Below are 14,574 nucleotides of genomic sequence, written 5' to 3' on the forward strand. Positions count from 1 at the left end.
TGAGGGTGCCGACCTTTTTGGTGATTAGGAAATACAGCGAGTAATTCCCTGTTCCTTGATGCTGTAAGGGAATTAGTTTTATTGCTTGGTTTTGAAGCAGTGAGAGAACTTTCTGCTTTATGAGCGTGAGATGTTCTGTGGACATTGGACGCTGTTTGGGTGGTATGGTGGGCAGGGTTGCTGTAAGTTCCATGCAGTAACCATACTGGATAATTTGTCTTACCCACTTGTCTGTGGTGATGGAAGTCCAGACAGGCAGGAACTGTATGTATAAGTATTTTCATTTATAGAGCGCACTGTAACCCTACGGGCATCCTGGCGCTGCTGTGAAAGCCTTCCCCGACCGGAGTGGAATGGTCTGGGGGGAGTGGAGGGAAGTCACTGTTTATTAGCGGGGGAGGTGCGAGTGTTGTTGTTACCTCGACCTCTCCCTTTGTTATTTCCCCTGTATCCTCCTCTAAAATATCCTCTGTTGGGGGATGTTTGTGTTGTGTGTTTGAAAGAAGAGGAGGCAGTGTCTGTTCCCATGTTTTTGGATGCTCCTCTATAAAAGGAGCGGCGAATGGAACCACGTGTGGATGGAGACAGTAAGGCTCGCATGGATTTAGCTGTCTCCGTGTCCTTTTTCATTTTCTCCAGAGTGGTGTCTACAGCCGAACCAAAAAGCTGTTCCTGATTGAACGGCTGGTTCAGGATGGTGGTTTGTACCTCCTGTTTAAAGCGTGAAATGCGTAGCCAGGCATGTCGTCTGAGTAGCACACTAGTGTTAATGGACCTAGAGGCTGTGTCGGCTGCATCAAGGGCACACTTGATTGAGGCGTTGGTTATTAATTTGCCTTCCTGAATTAGGTCATTTGCCTGCGCCTTGTAATGATCAAGTAAATGTTGCAATAGGGTTTCTGGTCTGTCATAGTGAGCCCTGTCATACCTAGCAAGTAATGCTTGGGTGTTCGCTATGCACCAGTGATTGGCTGCCTGGGCAGCAACCATCTTGCCAGAGGCATCTAGCAACTTAGATTCCTTATCCGGAGGTGGTGCGTCACCGGATATTTGGGAATTGGCACGTTTTCTCGCGCTAGACACTACTAGTGAGTCTAGGGGTAGCTGCCCTTTGATGTAGATGGGATCATCGGGGGCAGGTTTGTATTTCTTATCAACCCCCCTTTGAGCACTGGCAGTATTTGGACAGATTTCTGCGACTGTTCAAAAGTCTCTAGGAGGAAATCCTCCTCTGCAGGGTCTGGATACATGTGAACGCCATGGTAAGTAGCAGCTCTATTAACAAGCTGCCCAAAGCCAATATTGTAATCGGGGGGAGATGATTTTGTTGGAAATGGCTGGGGATCAGGGAGGTCTGGGGGATCTATTGAGTCATCATAATCGTCTCAATCATCCTGTGGTGTGTCCGTATCATTGTCAGGGTCAGTGAAAGGGTCATTGTTGCCTCCCCCTACATCATTATCATCATCATCCTGTGGTGGTGTATGTAGTGGAAGTGTTCTAGGCTGTGGGGGTGAGAGGTATAGGAGGAAGAAGAGGAGTAGGAAGAACAGGACAAGAGGGTCTTATAGGTGAAGTGACACAGTCTTTTTTCTTCAGAGGCACTGCAGGAGTGTCTGTTGTGTCCAGCTTCCTCTTCTTGTGTTTCCGGTTCAGGGAAGACATGGCTTGGCAGTTCGGGATGGACTGTTCCCATGAGGCACAGGATCAGACTGATTTGCATATGGCCATGTCTGAACTGGGGTGGTGGAGTGAGCTAAAGAATGATGGATTAAACCCAGATCAGTTGACTGGGGGTGAGTGTTTGATTTGCTCAAACGCTCCGTCCATCATCCCCTCTGGAATCCTCTTCTTGTGTGGCACAGCAGCCACACGTCCTGTTTTGGGGTCAATATGGACTTTTTTCCATTTGGGATCGACAGGATCCGGTCGAAAAGGTTCTTCATCCTCGATAACCGCTTTAGGCGCCGACTTTTTGGGGTCCGAACGGGTTTGAGATTTGTGCTCCGAGGCCTTAGGAGGTGTTTTAGAGTCCTTTGGCTAGGCAATGGAGACTGACCTCTTTCTCGGTTCCGAAGGGTGTGGTTTCCATCTGAAGGTTTTTCTTTCGGCGTCGAAGTGGTCGGAGACAATTTCTTTTTGGGAGTAGGTTGCTCTCCCAGCTTGCTTCGGTGCCGAAGGCGCTTTCGGGACGGGAATATGCGGTTTGCTCGGTCCCGAGCTACCGGAAGGCTTGTCCTTTATCTTCGGAGCCGAGCCCGGGGGCGGGGCTTCTGAAGTATGTCTTTGGTCACGACTGGGGCCAGCAGGCGAAGTCTTGACCAGGGCCTTCTTTTTATCGGGTGGAGTGGGGGTGGGGGCAGTTGTACTCACTCGTTGACCTGGAGTGATGTGGTCGTCTGTGTCTGAATTGTCTGCTTCGGACTCGATTTCCAGGTCTTCGGAATCTTCCTCTGGGACATCTGGGCCTTCGTCAAAGATGTCCGCTGGTGCCGGAGCTGCTTTCTGCGCCATGATGTGTCGAGTCCGGCGATCACGGATGGTCTTTTTCGATTGTTCTGGCGAGAGACACAGGTTACAGACCTTGTGATGGTCACTGTGTGGGAATTTCGCTCCACACTGGGGGCATTTTTTGAATGGAGTTCGTTCCATGAGCTGTAGGCCCGACCGGCGTTGATAGGCCCAGTGGCCCGCGTCGGTGACCGGAATTGAGTAGTTGAGATGCGCATCGAAGATCACGCGATCGCAAACAATACTGGAGAGTTCGAGAGAGTTTGCGCAGAAGTTCCATCCGAACCCAATGGCGGAAAAAAACAATCTGAGGATGGAGTCGATGCCCATGCGCGCTATCGTCCAAGGGAGGAGTCACCTATCTCGTGACTACAAAAGACTTCTTCCAAGACAACAACAAGGTGCAAGCATCCGAGCCCAACACCAGATGGCGATCTAATGCACAGTGTACGATCTGCAGCTCATATGCTTCAAACACAATGTTTAAACATATGTTTAGAACTCAAAAACTGGTAAAGTGGTAGCCTCGTGTTCTGAGATCTTTGCTCCTTAGAATAGAGAAAAATCAATTGAGAAACATCTTTTCATGCAATAAAGGACTCCATGCCTATGTTGGTGTCCTAAAGTTAATACCTATTGCTACTTTGAGTCCTTCGCCCCACCTCAACCCTTCTTTTTTACACATTAAGGGTTTAAGAAAGACAAAAGCTGCACAGCTGGGCATTTAACTCTTCAGTTTAACAGAAAATGGCTAGTTTTAAAAAAACAGGCAAGCTGGATAGGAATTGGTGATATGAATTTAGAAAACAGTTTTTTCGCTATCTCCCAAACAGACCACAGCCCGGCGTACAAGTGGAAATGTACAAGTTACTTACCTCCGGTAACGATGTATCTGGTAGAGACGATTCTAGCCACAGATTCCTTAACGTAGAATTATCCCCAGGCGTGAGACTGGACTCGGAAAACTTTCTTGCCCCAGCATCTCTGCGCCCTGGGGGAGCGGTACCACGCGACTCTGCCCTGACGTCCTCCGCAGGTGTGACGTCAGCGAGGTCACATAAGCCCCACCCCGGCACGCTGACGTCAGTTTGCTTCTTAGAACTTTTTCGCGTCACCCCACGGATCCATCACAACAAAACTGAGGAGAGCATGGGAACAGTGTGTGAAAAAAGCAGAGAAACAAAACAGAGAAACAAAAGGTGAGGAACAGCACCAGTTGGCACCAAGGTACCAGAAGGCTATAGCAGCGAAGCCCTGGCAGGGAAAGAGCAGATCACCACTCTGAGGAACAACTGTGCAAGCCAAGGCGATAGCACTAGTTGGCACTAAAGTACCAGAGGGCCATAGCAGCAAAGCCATAGCAGGGAAAGCGCAGAGCACCACTCCAAGGAACAACCGTGCAAGCCAAGGTGACAGCCATCCTGGAGGCGCAAGTATGTGAAAGCGCCGTAACAGAAAGAGAGAGAGAGAGAGAATCTGCAACCACAAACCACACAGGGAAGGGCCACAAGCCCGGAACAAAGGAGCAACAGCAAGCCACCCCCAGACTACACTGCCAAGGAGGGCCATATCACCTGAAAGGTGCAGGAGGCCAAAGGATAGGCAAAAGATTCCCCAACGTAGAAGACCGCAAGGGGATCAGAAACTCCAAACAAACCGAGGGAAAAAGAGCAAAAGTAGGCCCCTACACTGGAGAGAAACCAGCTGGAGGGATGCAAATGCACGCAGAAACCAACCAACCCTGCATCAAAAGAAAAAAAGGGGGGGGAGGGGGTGGAACAATCAAGCAGAACCAGACAGCCTGATCGGAGAAAGCGAAGAGGACACCCACAGAAGACAAGCCACCCAGAGGGAGGCGAGTGCAGAAAACCAAGCCGAGGGTCCTCGCAGAACGGGGAGGCAGGGCGGGTCATGAAGGAATCTGTGGCTATAATCGTCTCTATTAGATACATCGTGACCGGAGTTAAGTAACTTGTACATCTGATAGAGACTACTAGCCGCAGATTCCTGAACGTAGAATAGATACCCTAGCCATACCCAGAAGGGAGGAGGGCCTGCGAGGCAGCCTCCCCACCAGGAGAGACACAGGGCCCCAGCAGGGGACATGTTACAGGGACAAGAAGGGAAGGCCAGGAGATCCTAAGCCCAACCAAGGGAGAACCGCCCAGCACCCCGCAGAGGCAGACAGCGGCCGAAGAGCCTTAAGGAACAAAAGAACCACCTCAAACCCCAGGGAGAAGAGGTAGAACCGGAGGCAGGGCCCACCGTAAGAAACACAGTGATAGGAAACAGCAGAACACACCTCGCCGCAAGCAGCGGACCAGGCAGGAACAGCACCACCGCCAATAGCACAGGTGTAAGAAGAAAGCACAGTTGCGCAAAGCCCCAGCGGAACCGGAGAGGCAGGGGCACAAGGGAACACATCAGAGGCCACAAGCAGGCATGCGCGAGCAACACCATGGAGCAGCGCACCCAGAACAAGTCAAACGCAAGCCAAAGGCAGAGGCCAGGGAGGGCCAGAACACACCCTAAAGGAGGGGCCGGTCCAGAAACACACACACTGACCCACGAAAGAAGTGGAACCAGGCAGAAGAGAAAGAAAGAGAGAAAGAAAGGGAGGACGGGCCCAAGCCGTCAACCAGAACACAGAAGCCAAGGAAAGCCAGTCCCTCTGGAACACCAGACAGAGAACCAGGCCGAAACGCCGGACAGAAGGGCGGAAGCGCCACCACATGATGCCGCAGACAGCAGGCCAGACCGGTCTAGCGACGTAGCGAACAAGGAGAAGGACAGACCTGGGCGCAACGCAAGCTGCGCCAAGACCATCGTCTAAGAGACCGCACCTGCGATATACCGTAACACCACGGAGAGCAAGGAACCCGAAAAGCGTGACAAAACCTCCCCAGCTCATGACAGAGCTATGAAATAGCTACAAGTACCCCACACAGGGTATGCTACGCCCCAAGAAAACATGGGAACACCTCTTAGGAAAAAATTCCGCAGCAGAGGACAAACAGAACAAACAGAAAGACCTGCAGACGGCTTGCCAATCAGCCAATAAAAGAAGACACAGAAGGCCTAATCTCAGGACCTACACGGGCTTACCAACAGCCAAAACCACAAGTCAAAAAAGGGGGCTGGACCAGCAGCCAACAGTACCGAAGGGCCAACCGAATGACCCTGAAGGCACACCAACCACACAACACACAACCGGGGCTACAAAACACTAGACCCCAGAAAAGCACAGCAGAGGACCGACATCCAGGTTTACTGAGGGGGGGGAGGAGGAGGAGGAGGAGGACGAAGCCCCGCAAGGAACCGCTGAATGGCAGAATCCGCAGGGGCGTGAAACAAAAGAGCACCATAGAAAGGGAGGTCAACCAGACGCTATCCCTCAACCAAGCATGGCGACGGAGGGCTACCTAAAAAGCCATAGTGCGACCAAGAGCCTCAGAGACATCTAGAGCCGAGCGAAGAATGAACGCGGCCAGCTCCCGGCCATCCAACACATGGTGCCGCAGATCAGCACAGGCACCCTCCTGAGAAGCACAAGACAGAAGGAACTCTGCGGAATCCCACAAGCTTGAAGTGGCTCTGGCCAACACACAAAGCTGTGTTGAGCGTCCGCAAGGCAGCACTGGAGGAAGCGAAGATGTTAAGCCCCCAGGAATCTAACCACCGGGCCCTCCCGTGATGGAGGAGACAACACCGAAGGCAAGGAAGGAAAGGCAGTCTGCAGAAGAGGGCCCCTGGTAGAAGGGTGGAGGGAAAGGCAGACAGGATCATGTGGAGCAGGACGGTGGCGGTGCAGGAGCGACTGGGGCACCGGGTCCCCCGTGGCAGGACGCCCCAGGCCCCCAAGAGAGAATTCTGGAGCGAAGCTTAGAGGGGAAGAAGCAGCTCCCGTCCACCAGATCCCTGATGGAGAACCTCAAGCAAATGGTCTGCAGGGAAATGGGCAGCCGGGTCGCCCATGCGCAAAATCCCAGCGGCCGTGGAGACAGCCCAGGCAAAGGCAGCACTCACCTCCGTAGGACAACACGGTGGGGAGAGCAATTCCTCTGTGGGCGACTGCTGTAAGCTAAGCCTGCCATCCCCCAGCCCAACCGGAGGAAGAAACGGCCAAGCTCGGAATGGAGGAGGGTTGCCAGAGGAGTGGGGAACCTGAGGCGCCTCTGGGGAAGACTGTGGGCGCGGGGACGGCGAAGAGCCCTCCTTGGAAGACGCTGGGGGAAAAGGCACGACGCGGCGTCCCGTCTCCGGGGAAAAAGAACCTAGGGAGAAGAGGGGGCCTCCGAAGACGAGTCGTAGACCCGACGCCGGCACCGGAGGGGACGCCGAGACGACCTCCGACACGACTTGCGCCCCAGGAGAACAGAGCGGGACCAGCTCTGGGTCGGCGAAAGAACGGCACTGACTCGACCACCGACGAAGCAGCCGCCTGCGTGGAGAGACGAGAGGGACCCGGGGACACGGCCCGGCCCCGAGCCAGCACCCGTGGTGCCGCCAGAGCAGACAGCCATCGGTGCATGAACGGCTTCAGGCAAGGCCGCCACCTGCCCAGAAGACCGAGGGGAACTCTGGGACGAGGATCCGCAGACGTCCCAGGAAGAGGAGGAGGAGCCAAGGAAGCCTGATGGGGCCGCAGCATAGGCCTCCATTTGGACTCTGGTCGCCCCCACGCTGGAAAACGGCGGGTAGGGTGGCGATGCGCGAGGCCGCATGTTCAGCCGAGAACCCGCGCCCCCCACAGGGCGGGGACCGGGCCTCAGGGACAAGCTGTGACACTTACCAAAGGGCGAGCAATGCCCCTGCGGCCTCAGAGAAGGACGATGTCGTAGACTGAAGCTGCGGTTCTTGGACCCTTCCGAGGGGGACGGACGCGGTGACGACGCCGACCTGGACATGCGGGCCGAAAGGAGTTTCATCCGGCGCTCCCACCGGGACTTCAGGTTTATCTGCTGACAAGCCTCGCAGTCCGTGGAGACATGGTGCTCACCCAAACACCACATACGAATGGGGTGAGGGTCCGTCGCCGACATCTGGCGCGCGCAAGATGAACACGTCTTAAAGCCCGAAGGCATTCGCACACTGTTCTCAAAAAGAAACGCAAGGCGTGAAAAGAAGGCCTGAAAACAGGCCAGGGACACGATCCGGATCCGCATGGCACGCGGAAAAGAAGGAAACGGAAGTCAGCGCGCCGGGGTGGGGCTTATGTGACCTCGCGGCGGGCGGAGTCGAGTGGTACCGCCCCCCGGTGCGCAGAGATGCTGGGGCAAGAAAGTTTTCCGGGTCCAGTCTCACGCATGGGGATAATTCTATGTTAAGGAATCTGCGGCTAGTAGTCTCTATCAGATATTAACTCCTAATTAATTGAATGCAGACTGCGTAATGTTGAAATGAACATGGGGCACTTGCTAATACGATTCAATCCTCTGGCACACCACAGAGTGAAGTGCTGCTTTCACCCCATCGCCTTGATGCACAGCAGAGTGCCAGTCTTCTCATGCTCGCTTACCCGCTTTGGAGATCCTCATCTGAACACAGATTCAGGATAGCGTGGATCAGCTCCAGGATCAGGCAGCCTACAGAAGAGGCCCAAGACAAGGTGAGAAATGATCACTCATGCAGGCAACACAAAATACATGAGACAACAGTACTGTGAGTACAGGAGAAAAAAAGTACAATCAGATACCACTGATCTTCGGGTAGAATCAGATAACTGGACAGAGCGGCAGGGTAATAAAGAGATAAAAAGCAGATTCAAAGAAGGAGAAAATGCAGGAGTCACTCATACAGCCAGAGAAGGGCAGCCAGGTAGAGACTGTGTGCTCAACAGCAGCACACCCACTAGGACAACTACAGTGCCATGGGAGAGGAGCAATGAAATCATACTAAGTTATTGACAGAGTCAGGCAACTCCAGAGGAAGGCGGCCATGTAAATAAAACACAACAGAAAAAGGGAATCCAACAGAAAAAACCCACAAAAAGTATAAGTAGGAGTACAAGTTACTTATTTTCAGTAGCAATCTTTCTGGCGGATCCTCTGTATAACCTCAGATTTATCATCTTGTGAATATTGCCCAGGAGTCAAGACTTGACCTGGAAACTTTAAAGGAGTACTCCTGTGTGCCGCTCCAGAAGGAGCAAGCGGAGCGACATGAAAGTGCAAACCTTGCGCTGTGATGTTACGCGTTCCTGGCCGAAGACGCAGTCTATCGGCAGATTGGTATGACCAGTGCACAGGTCTCTAAATTTGGTTTGCTTTAGACAGAAGAGTCCTGTTCACTGATTGGAGAGGATCCGTGAGGAATCTGTAGTTACACAGAACATCTACCAGAAAGATTTTTACCAAAGATAAGTAATTCAGTTTTCTAATGGAAAATTCTGATTGCTTACCTTGTGAAGATATACTACAGTCTTATCTCCCCAGGTGTCAGGTGTGCAAACTGGTTCAGAACAAAAGGTCCTGCAGGACCCATCCCCACTCGACAACCTTGCTGTCAAGGCAGTAGTGCTTCATAAATGTGTGTACCATCGTCCACGGAGTCAACCAACAAAGATCCAAGTCAGGCACGCCGCATGCCATCACAGTAGTAGCAGCTTTAGCTCTGGTAGAATGAGCCCCTAAGCCTTCTGGGTGATGCCTCTTAGTCAGTGCTTCGCAGATCTTAATACAGAGAATAATCAGGAGATGGTCTGTTTTTACACAGTCTTGTACTTCTTTGCTTCGGAGAACCCAAAAAAGAAGTGGTTATCCACCTGATGCTCATCGGTGCGCTATATATAAATGTTTAGTGCTCTCTTAGGGACAAAACAATGCAGCATCTCTTCCTCCTTAGAGTGACGAGGTGGAGCAAAGAATGCCAAAACGGTGCTGGCTGCATGGAATGAAATGGAATGACCACTTTCGGAAAGAAAAGAGGCTTAGGTCCACAACATCCACCAACTTATCTGGAAAGAATGTTTTATAAAGTGGGTTAGCAGAAAGAGCCTGCCGCTAACTCACAAGTCTACCAACGTTATGGCGATGAGAAAAACCATTTTCAGCATCAGAAGTCTCAAGGCACAACTGTACAGCAACTCAAAATGAATGTACATCAAAAAAGTGAACGCTAAATTCAAGTCCCACTGTGACGCCATAGAGTGTCAGTGGAAATAAATCTTGCAAACCTTTAAAAAAATGTCATGACAACACGTCACTAAAATAAATAAGGCTCATTGAGCAACTGCAAAAAAGCTGAAAGAGAAAACAAATAACCTGTGCCTGAAGCAAGCCCTTGCTGGGCCAGGGACAAAGCAAAAAACAAAACTTCAGACAACTGGCCTTGCAGTGGATTCATTTGGCAGGTGCCTCGCCAAGACACAAATTTATCCCAATGACTGGATTACACCAGTTCTTTAGATGTACACTGCAAAGATGACTTCGACCACATTAAGATGAAGGTCAAATGAGGGTAACTGTCAATGCTCAATCTTCAAGCATGGAGCTGTAAATTGTGTAGGCCCAGATGCAGCATCCTTCCCTGCAGCTGCGACAGAATATCCTCCTGTAGCGGCAGCTTGATCAGAGGACAAACGCTCATGCCCAAGTAATTTGGGTACCACACCCTCCTGGCCCAATCCGGTGCCAACAGGATAACTTGGGCCAAGTCATTCCAGATCTGGCAGAGGAGCCAGCAGTAGAAGCTCCGCTCTATGTGTCTCAGAGAAGAGAGAGAGACTTCTTGGGAACTCCAACAGGCAAACTTGCTGACTGAACGAGGGCTCTCCCCACTGATGGAAGCTACATTGTGCCACTCCAGAAGTAACTGTCATTGGTAGTCTACTAAGTGTCAGTGGCATGGTTCACACACCCTTGAGTTTAAGAGATCCTGCCAGGTGGAAAACCACAAGAGGAATCCCCTAGTGGCCCAACCACTTCCAGAGCATAGGACCAGGCCCTATACCTGACCCCACTCTACTTGGTGCACTACCACATGGCGCTGATGTGGCCCATGAGCAATAGCACCAACCTTCTTCTGACAGCAGGCAGGTAGGCCTTCAATGCCAAGTGAATTGCCCTCAACTACAACAACCTGATGTGGAGCTGAGCTTCCGCTGGAGACCAAAGGCCTCTGATTCCACCGCTCCCAAATGGCCTCCCCAACCCAGAAGAGATGCATCAGTCACCCCTGTCAAATCTGGGTAGGATAAGGAGCCAATTGCGGTTAAGCAGCCACCACTAAAGGCCATTTGCAGTCTCCTCCGAAACTGGGACACAATCTAACAGATTCCCTTGGTACTGTTCCCTCTCGGACTTCAGCTCCCACTGCAGCGCCCGGACATGCCATCTGGTATGTTTCACCAGCTGGATGTGAGAGGCGAACTATTCCAACAGACTCAGAGTCTTCGGCATGATGACCCATGACAGAGTCCGAAGCACTGGGATCATAGCCTAAGTTGTGCTGAACTCTCCGCACCAGGGAAAAGGAATGAAACCAATACTGTACCCAGAATGGCTCAGATGAAAGGGAGCAACTGCAAAGGAGCCAGGTATGACTTCAGCACGTTGATAGGGAACTCCAATGATATGAGGAGGTTCGCCATCATCTGGAGGTGCAAAGAAAAATCCTCAGCACATGAAAGTCATGTCACAATAATTATCATAATACAGAATGCGAGCATAAATTCAATACAGTAAGTTAGTTCTTGTTCTTTTCTTTTTATTCTTTAGATCTTCAGACAGCTGACACGAAACCCTTTTGTGGGTTGGAATTATCAGCACAAATCAAGGCATATACATAAGAAGACAGAGCATTGATAAAGTCGCGGGACGATTTCCCATGTAAGCGACGAAACACGTTTCGGACGTCTGAAGATCTAACAAATAAAAAGAAAAGAAGAACTAATTTACTGTATTGAATTTATGCTCACATTCTGCATTGTGATAATTATTGTGACGTGAATTTCGTTCTCTGAGGATTTTTCTTTATATGTTTAGTTGGCTCAGGTCAGCAATTCTGGAGAGATCGTGGTTCTCCTCACCTTACAGCACCGAGACCAGAATAGGATTAACAAATCGATATCAGTGCATCCAAAAGGAGAACTGTGATTTTAAAATGTTCCTGGCCTACTATGAGCCGCAGGTAGCACCTTTGGGCCTGCAGGGTGGAGATATGGACATAGGCAGCCTGCAGGTCGAATGCCACCATCCAGTCTCCGGGATCTAGGGCAGACAGAACCTGGGGTACTGTGAGCATCTTGAATTTATCCTTCTGTAGGAAGGTGTTGAGAAGGCGAAGATCTAAGACACAACCTAGTCCTCCATTCTTCTTCAGCACCAGGAGTAGTAGGAGTAACACCACGCTCCCACTTCCGATGTCTGAACCCTCTCTTTGGGCCCTTCGGACAAAAGAACTTAACTTCCTGCTGCAGGATGGACAGATGGCCCTCCGTCAGTTGCCCGGTGTAGGAAGCTGGCGAGTCCAGTGAATCCCCAAAGATAGGTAGCGGTAAAGTTAGAAGGCACCTTACTCTCTAATAGTGGTAGTGTGGTCGAGCAGTAAGGCAGTATCAGAGGACAGTATTAAGCACTTGTTGTACACAGTCATCAAATGAATTCACACACTCAAAGACTGAACTTCAGACCAATTGTTTTTGTATGAAAATATTCTTTTAGGTATTCTATTTTCTAGAACCAAGCAAGCCTGGCATGTATAGCAATAAATACTTTACAGTAGTAATGCAGTTTGTAAACAGTTTCAATTGAAATTGTATACGCACTTTGTTTTGACTTACAGTATGGTTTCAGAGAAATGCAATACTTTGTAAATCAGTACATAGACTTGAATGGGCTTTTCAGTGAAATTAGAGGTAAGAGACTTTTGAGATTACTTTTCTTACTCAGAGTATTATACCTGGATACTACTCTGGGACATTTCATGTATACAGGTAATTAAAATCGCCTTGGTCAAATGGTACAATTTTAAAGATCTCCTTTGGGTTTCAAACTCCACACATCAAAACTTTTACAAGAAAAACAGTCAATGTTATCCAAGGAGGAAGATAGTGTTATCGGTTTTGAGGTATTTGGTAGTGGGAGTTGAGGTTCTGGGGGCAAGGATGCACTCTTGTTACACCCTCAGCGGCACTAGGGCGGCCGGGTGCAAAGTGCGTAGGCCCAATGTTATCCAATGAGGGATAGGTGGCCTCCGGTTGGTGGCTGCTGTAGGAAGGTAGATATCTGACTATGGTTACCCCCAACTTTTTGCCTAGTGTCTAGCTGGTTTTTCGACTTAGTTGGCCTGAGATCCTGCCATTCAGGGTCTCAGGCTGTCTGCTCTCTCTTTAAAATGGACTCCATGTACCCTAGGTACATACCCAATTGGTAAGGATCACCTTATTGGACCCTGTACAGTGTACCCTAGGTACCCAGGGCATAGGTGTACCCTAGGCCTCCCAGGGGCTGCAGCATGTATTATGCCACCCCTGGTCTGGCCTTCCAATCAGACACAACTGGCTGATCACTCAGCTGGGGCAAGGTCGTGTAATCACCCCTTGCTTAGATATAGTATACCTATATCTACCCTTAATATAGACACATGTGTACCTATCAGCCACTCCTATGGCAGGCCTTAACAATCCTGGAGGCAGAGTGCTTGGTAACATGTGAGATGGTGCTCTAGCATGAGCTGAGCCTGTCTGCAGCTTTAGGAACCATGTCCTTATAGCTGTTCTATGATATAGCCTACCATATACTCTTAAAGTACCTTATAATTTTAAACGGTTATGGTAACTATGGTTTGGCTTTATCAAAACATGTCGTGTAAGGTGTCTAACACTTTGGAATAATACCCCCATACCATTTCTGGTGATGAGGATATTATTCCTCCCTTCTAGAGGGAGAGACATGTTAAAATCCTACTTTGCTGTTTAACTCTCACCAAAGCCTCAGCATCACAAAATGGATGCTGCTGCCACAGACACGAGTCTGACCTCCTGCTGCTGGGAGCCCTCCCAGCCAGGGAGGCCTGGACAATAGGCTTCCTGCTTGGGGAGGTGCTAGCACCTCCCCAGACAGACTTTAGTGTATTGGGGCAGGGAGGGCTGAAAGGAATGAGACATGCCTGGGGCACACAAGGTGCTCCATGCATAGTCCAGTTCAAACCGGTGCTGGGGCACTCCAGCCCCAGCTCTGGCGCGAAACTGGACAAAGGAAAGGGGGTGTAGCCACTCCCCTTCCTGGTCCCACCCATTGGAGGGACCTTGCAGGTAGCCCAGCCCACTAGCCCAGTATATTAGTAGCTAGATGGGCCCTGCTAAAGTAGATTATCCTGAACCTGCAACTTGAACAGAAACTCTGGACCTTCGACATTCGACGAAAGAAGAAGACTGAAGAATCTCCCTTGTGGCCAAGGAGTGGCCACCCTGTGCAAACAGGCACCATCAAGAGACTTACCCTTTGCTTTGCTGAAGTTCTACGAGGGACCGACTGCAGAGCCTGACCAGAGCCTTGACTTCCAGACTTCTCCAACCATGATCCACATCCACAGCCGAGCTGAGATCCGTGGAGGCGACGAGAGACGTGGGACCGGCTCCCTGGGAAAAGTGGCGAGTATCTTCCAGCGCAGCTTCTGAGGCACCCTCGAAGTTGTGCACCGGGGATTGAGAAGCCCCGACCCCAAGCATCACCTGCACCGAAGATTAGCCCCCCACACTCCACGAGTCCTGCGTGGGGCCCTTCTGCATTTTCCTGCTTGCCGCGTCTGTCCGGTTGCTTGCCCGTTGGCTAGCGGCCTTTGCGACGACACACCTTTGATTTTCCACTGCTGGTTTGGCCCCTCCAGACTGGTTCCTGCTCCTCTGCAAAAGAGAAGCACCCCAGACCTTCCTGGTCTGCACCAGAAGCAAGTCCTCCATTCTTCGTGGGTTCCGCTTGCCAAGGCTTGGTGAGTCCTACTTCGACTTCGACGCCGCCGACAGCAAGAGCCTTCGTGGGACAGCTCGCCTCCTGGTCCTGGTCGTCCTCGACGTCTCCTGGTACCCGTGGCTGCTGCGACAAGCTTCACCTCTTCACCTGC

The 14,574-nt window shown here is 51.0% G+C and overlaps 1 protein-coding gene across 2 annotated transcripts in view; it reads right to left on the minus strand.

Moving 5' to 3' along the window:
- Positions 1 to 14,574, minus strand: part of NUP188 (nucleoporin 188) — a 1,223,536-nt gene that overhangs the window by 675,193 nt on the left and 533,769 nt on the right. For both annotated transcript variants that reach the window (XM_085614037.1, XM_085614036.1), the window contains exon 22: positions 8,030 to 8,096. In XM_085614037.1, the coding sequence (XP_085470163.1) occupies positions 8,030 to 8,096 (67 nt within the window). The remainder of the gene's footprint in view (positions 1 to 8,029; positions 8,097 to 14,574) is intronic.

The sequence above is a fragment of the Triturus cristatus genome, chromosome 1_2, assembly GCF_964204655.1.
Source record: "Triturus cristatus chromosome 1_2, aTriCri1.1, whole genome shotgun sequence".
In the NCBI taxonomy this organism is placed as follows: Eukaryota; Metazoa; Chordata; class Amphibia; order Caudata; family Salamandridae; genus Triturus; species Triturus cristatus.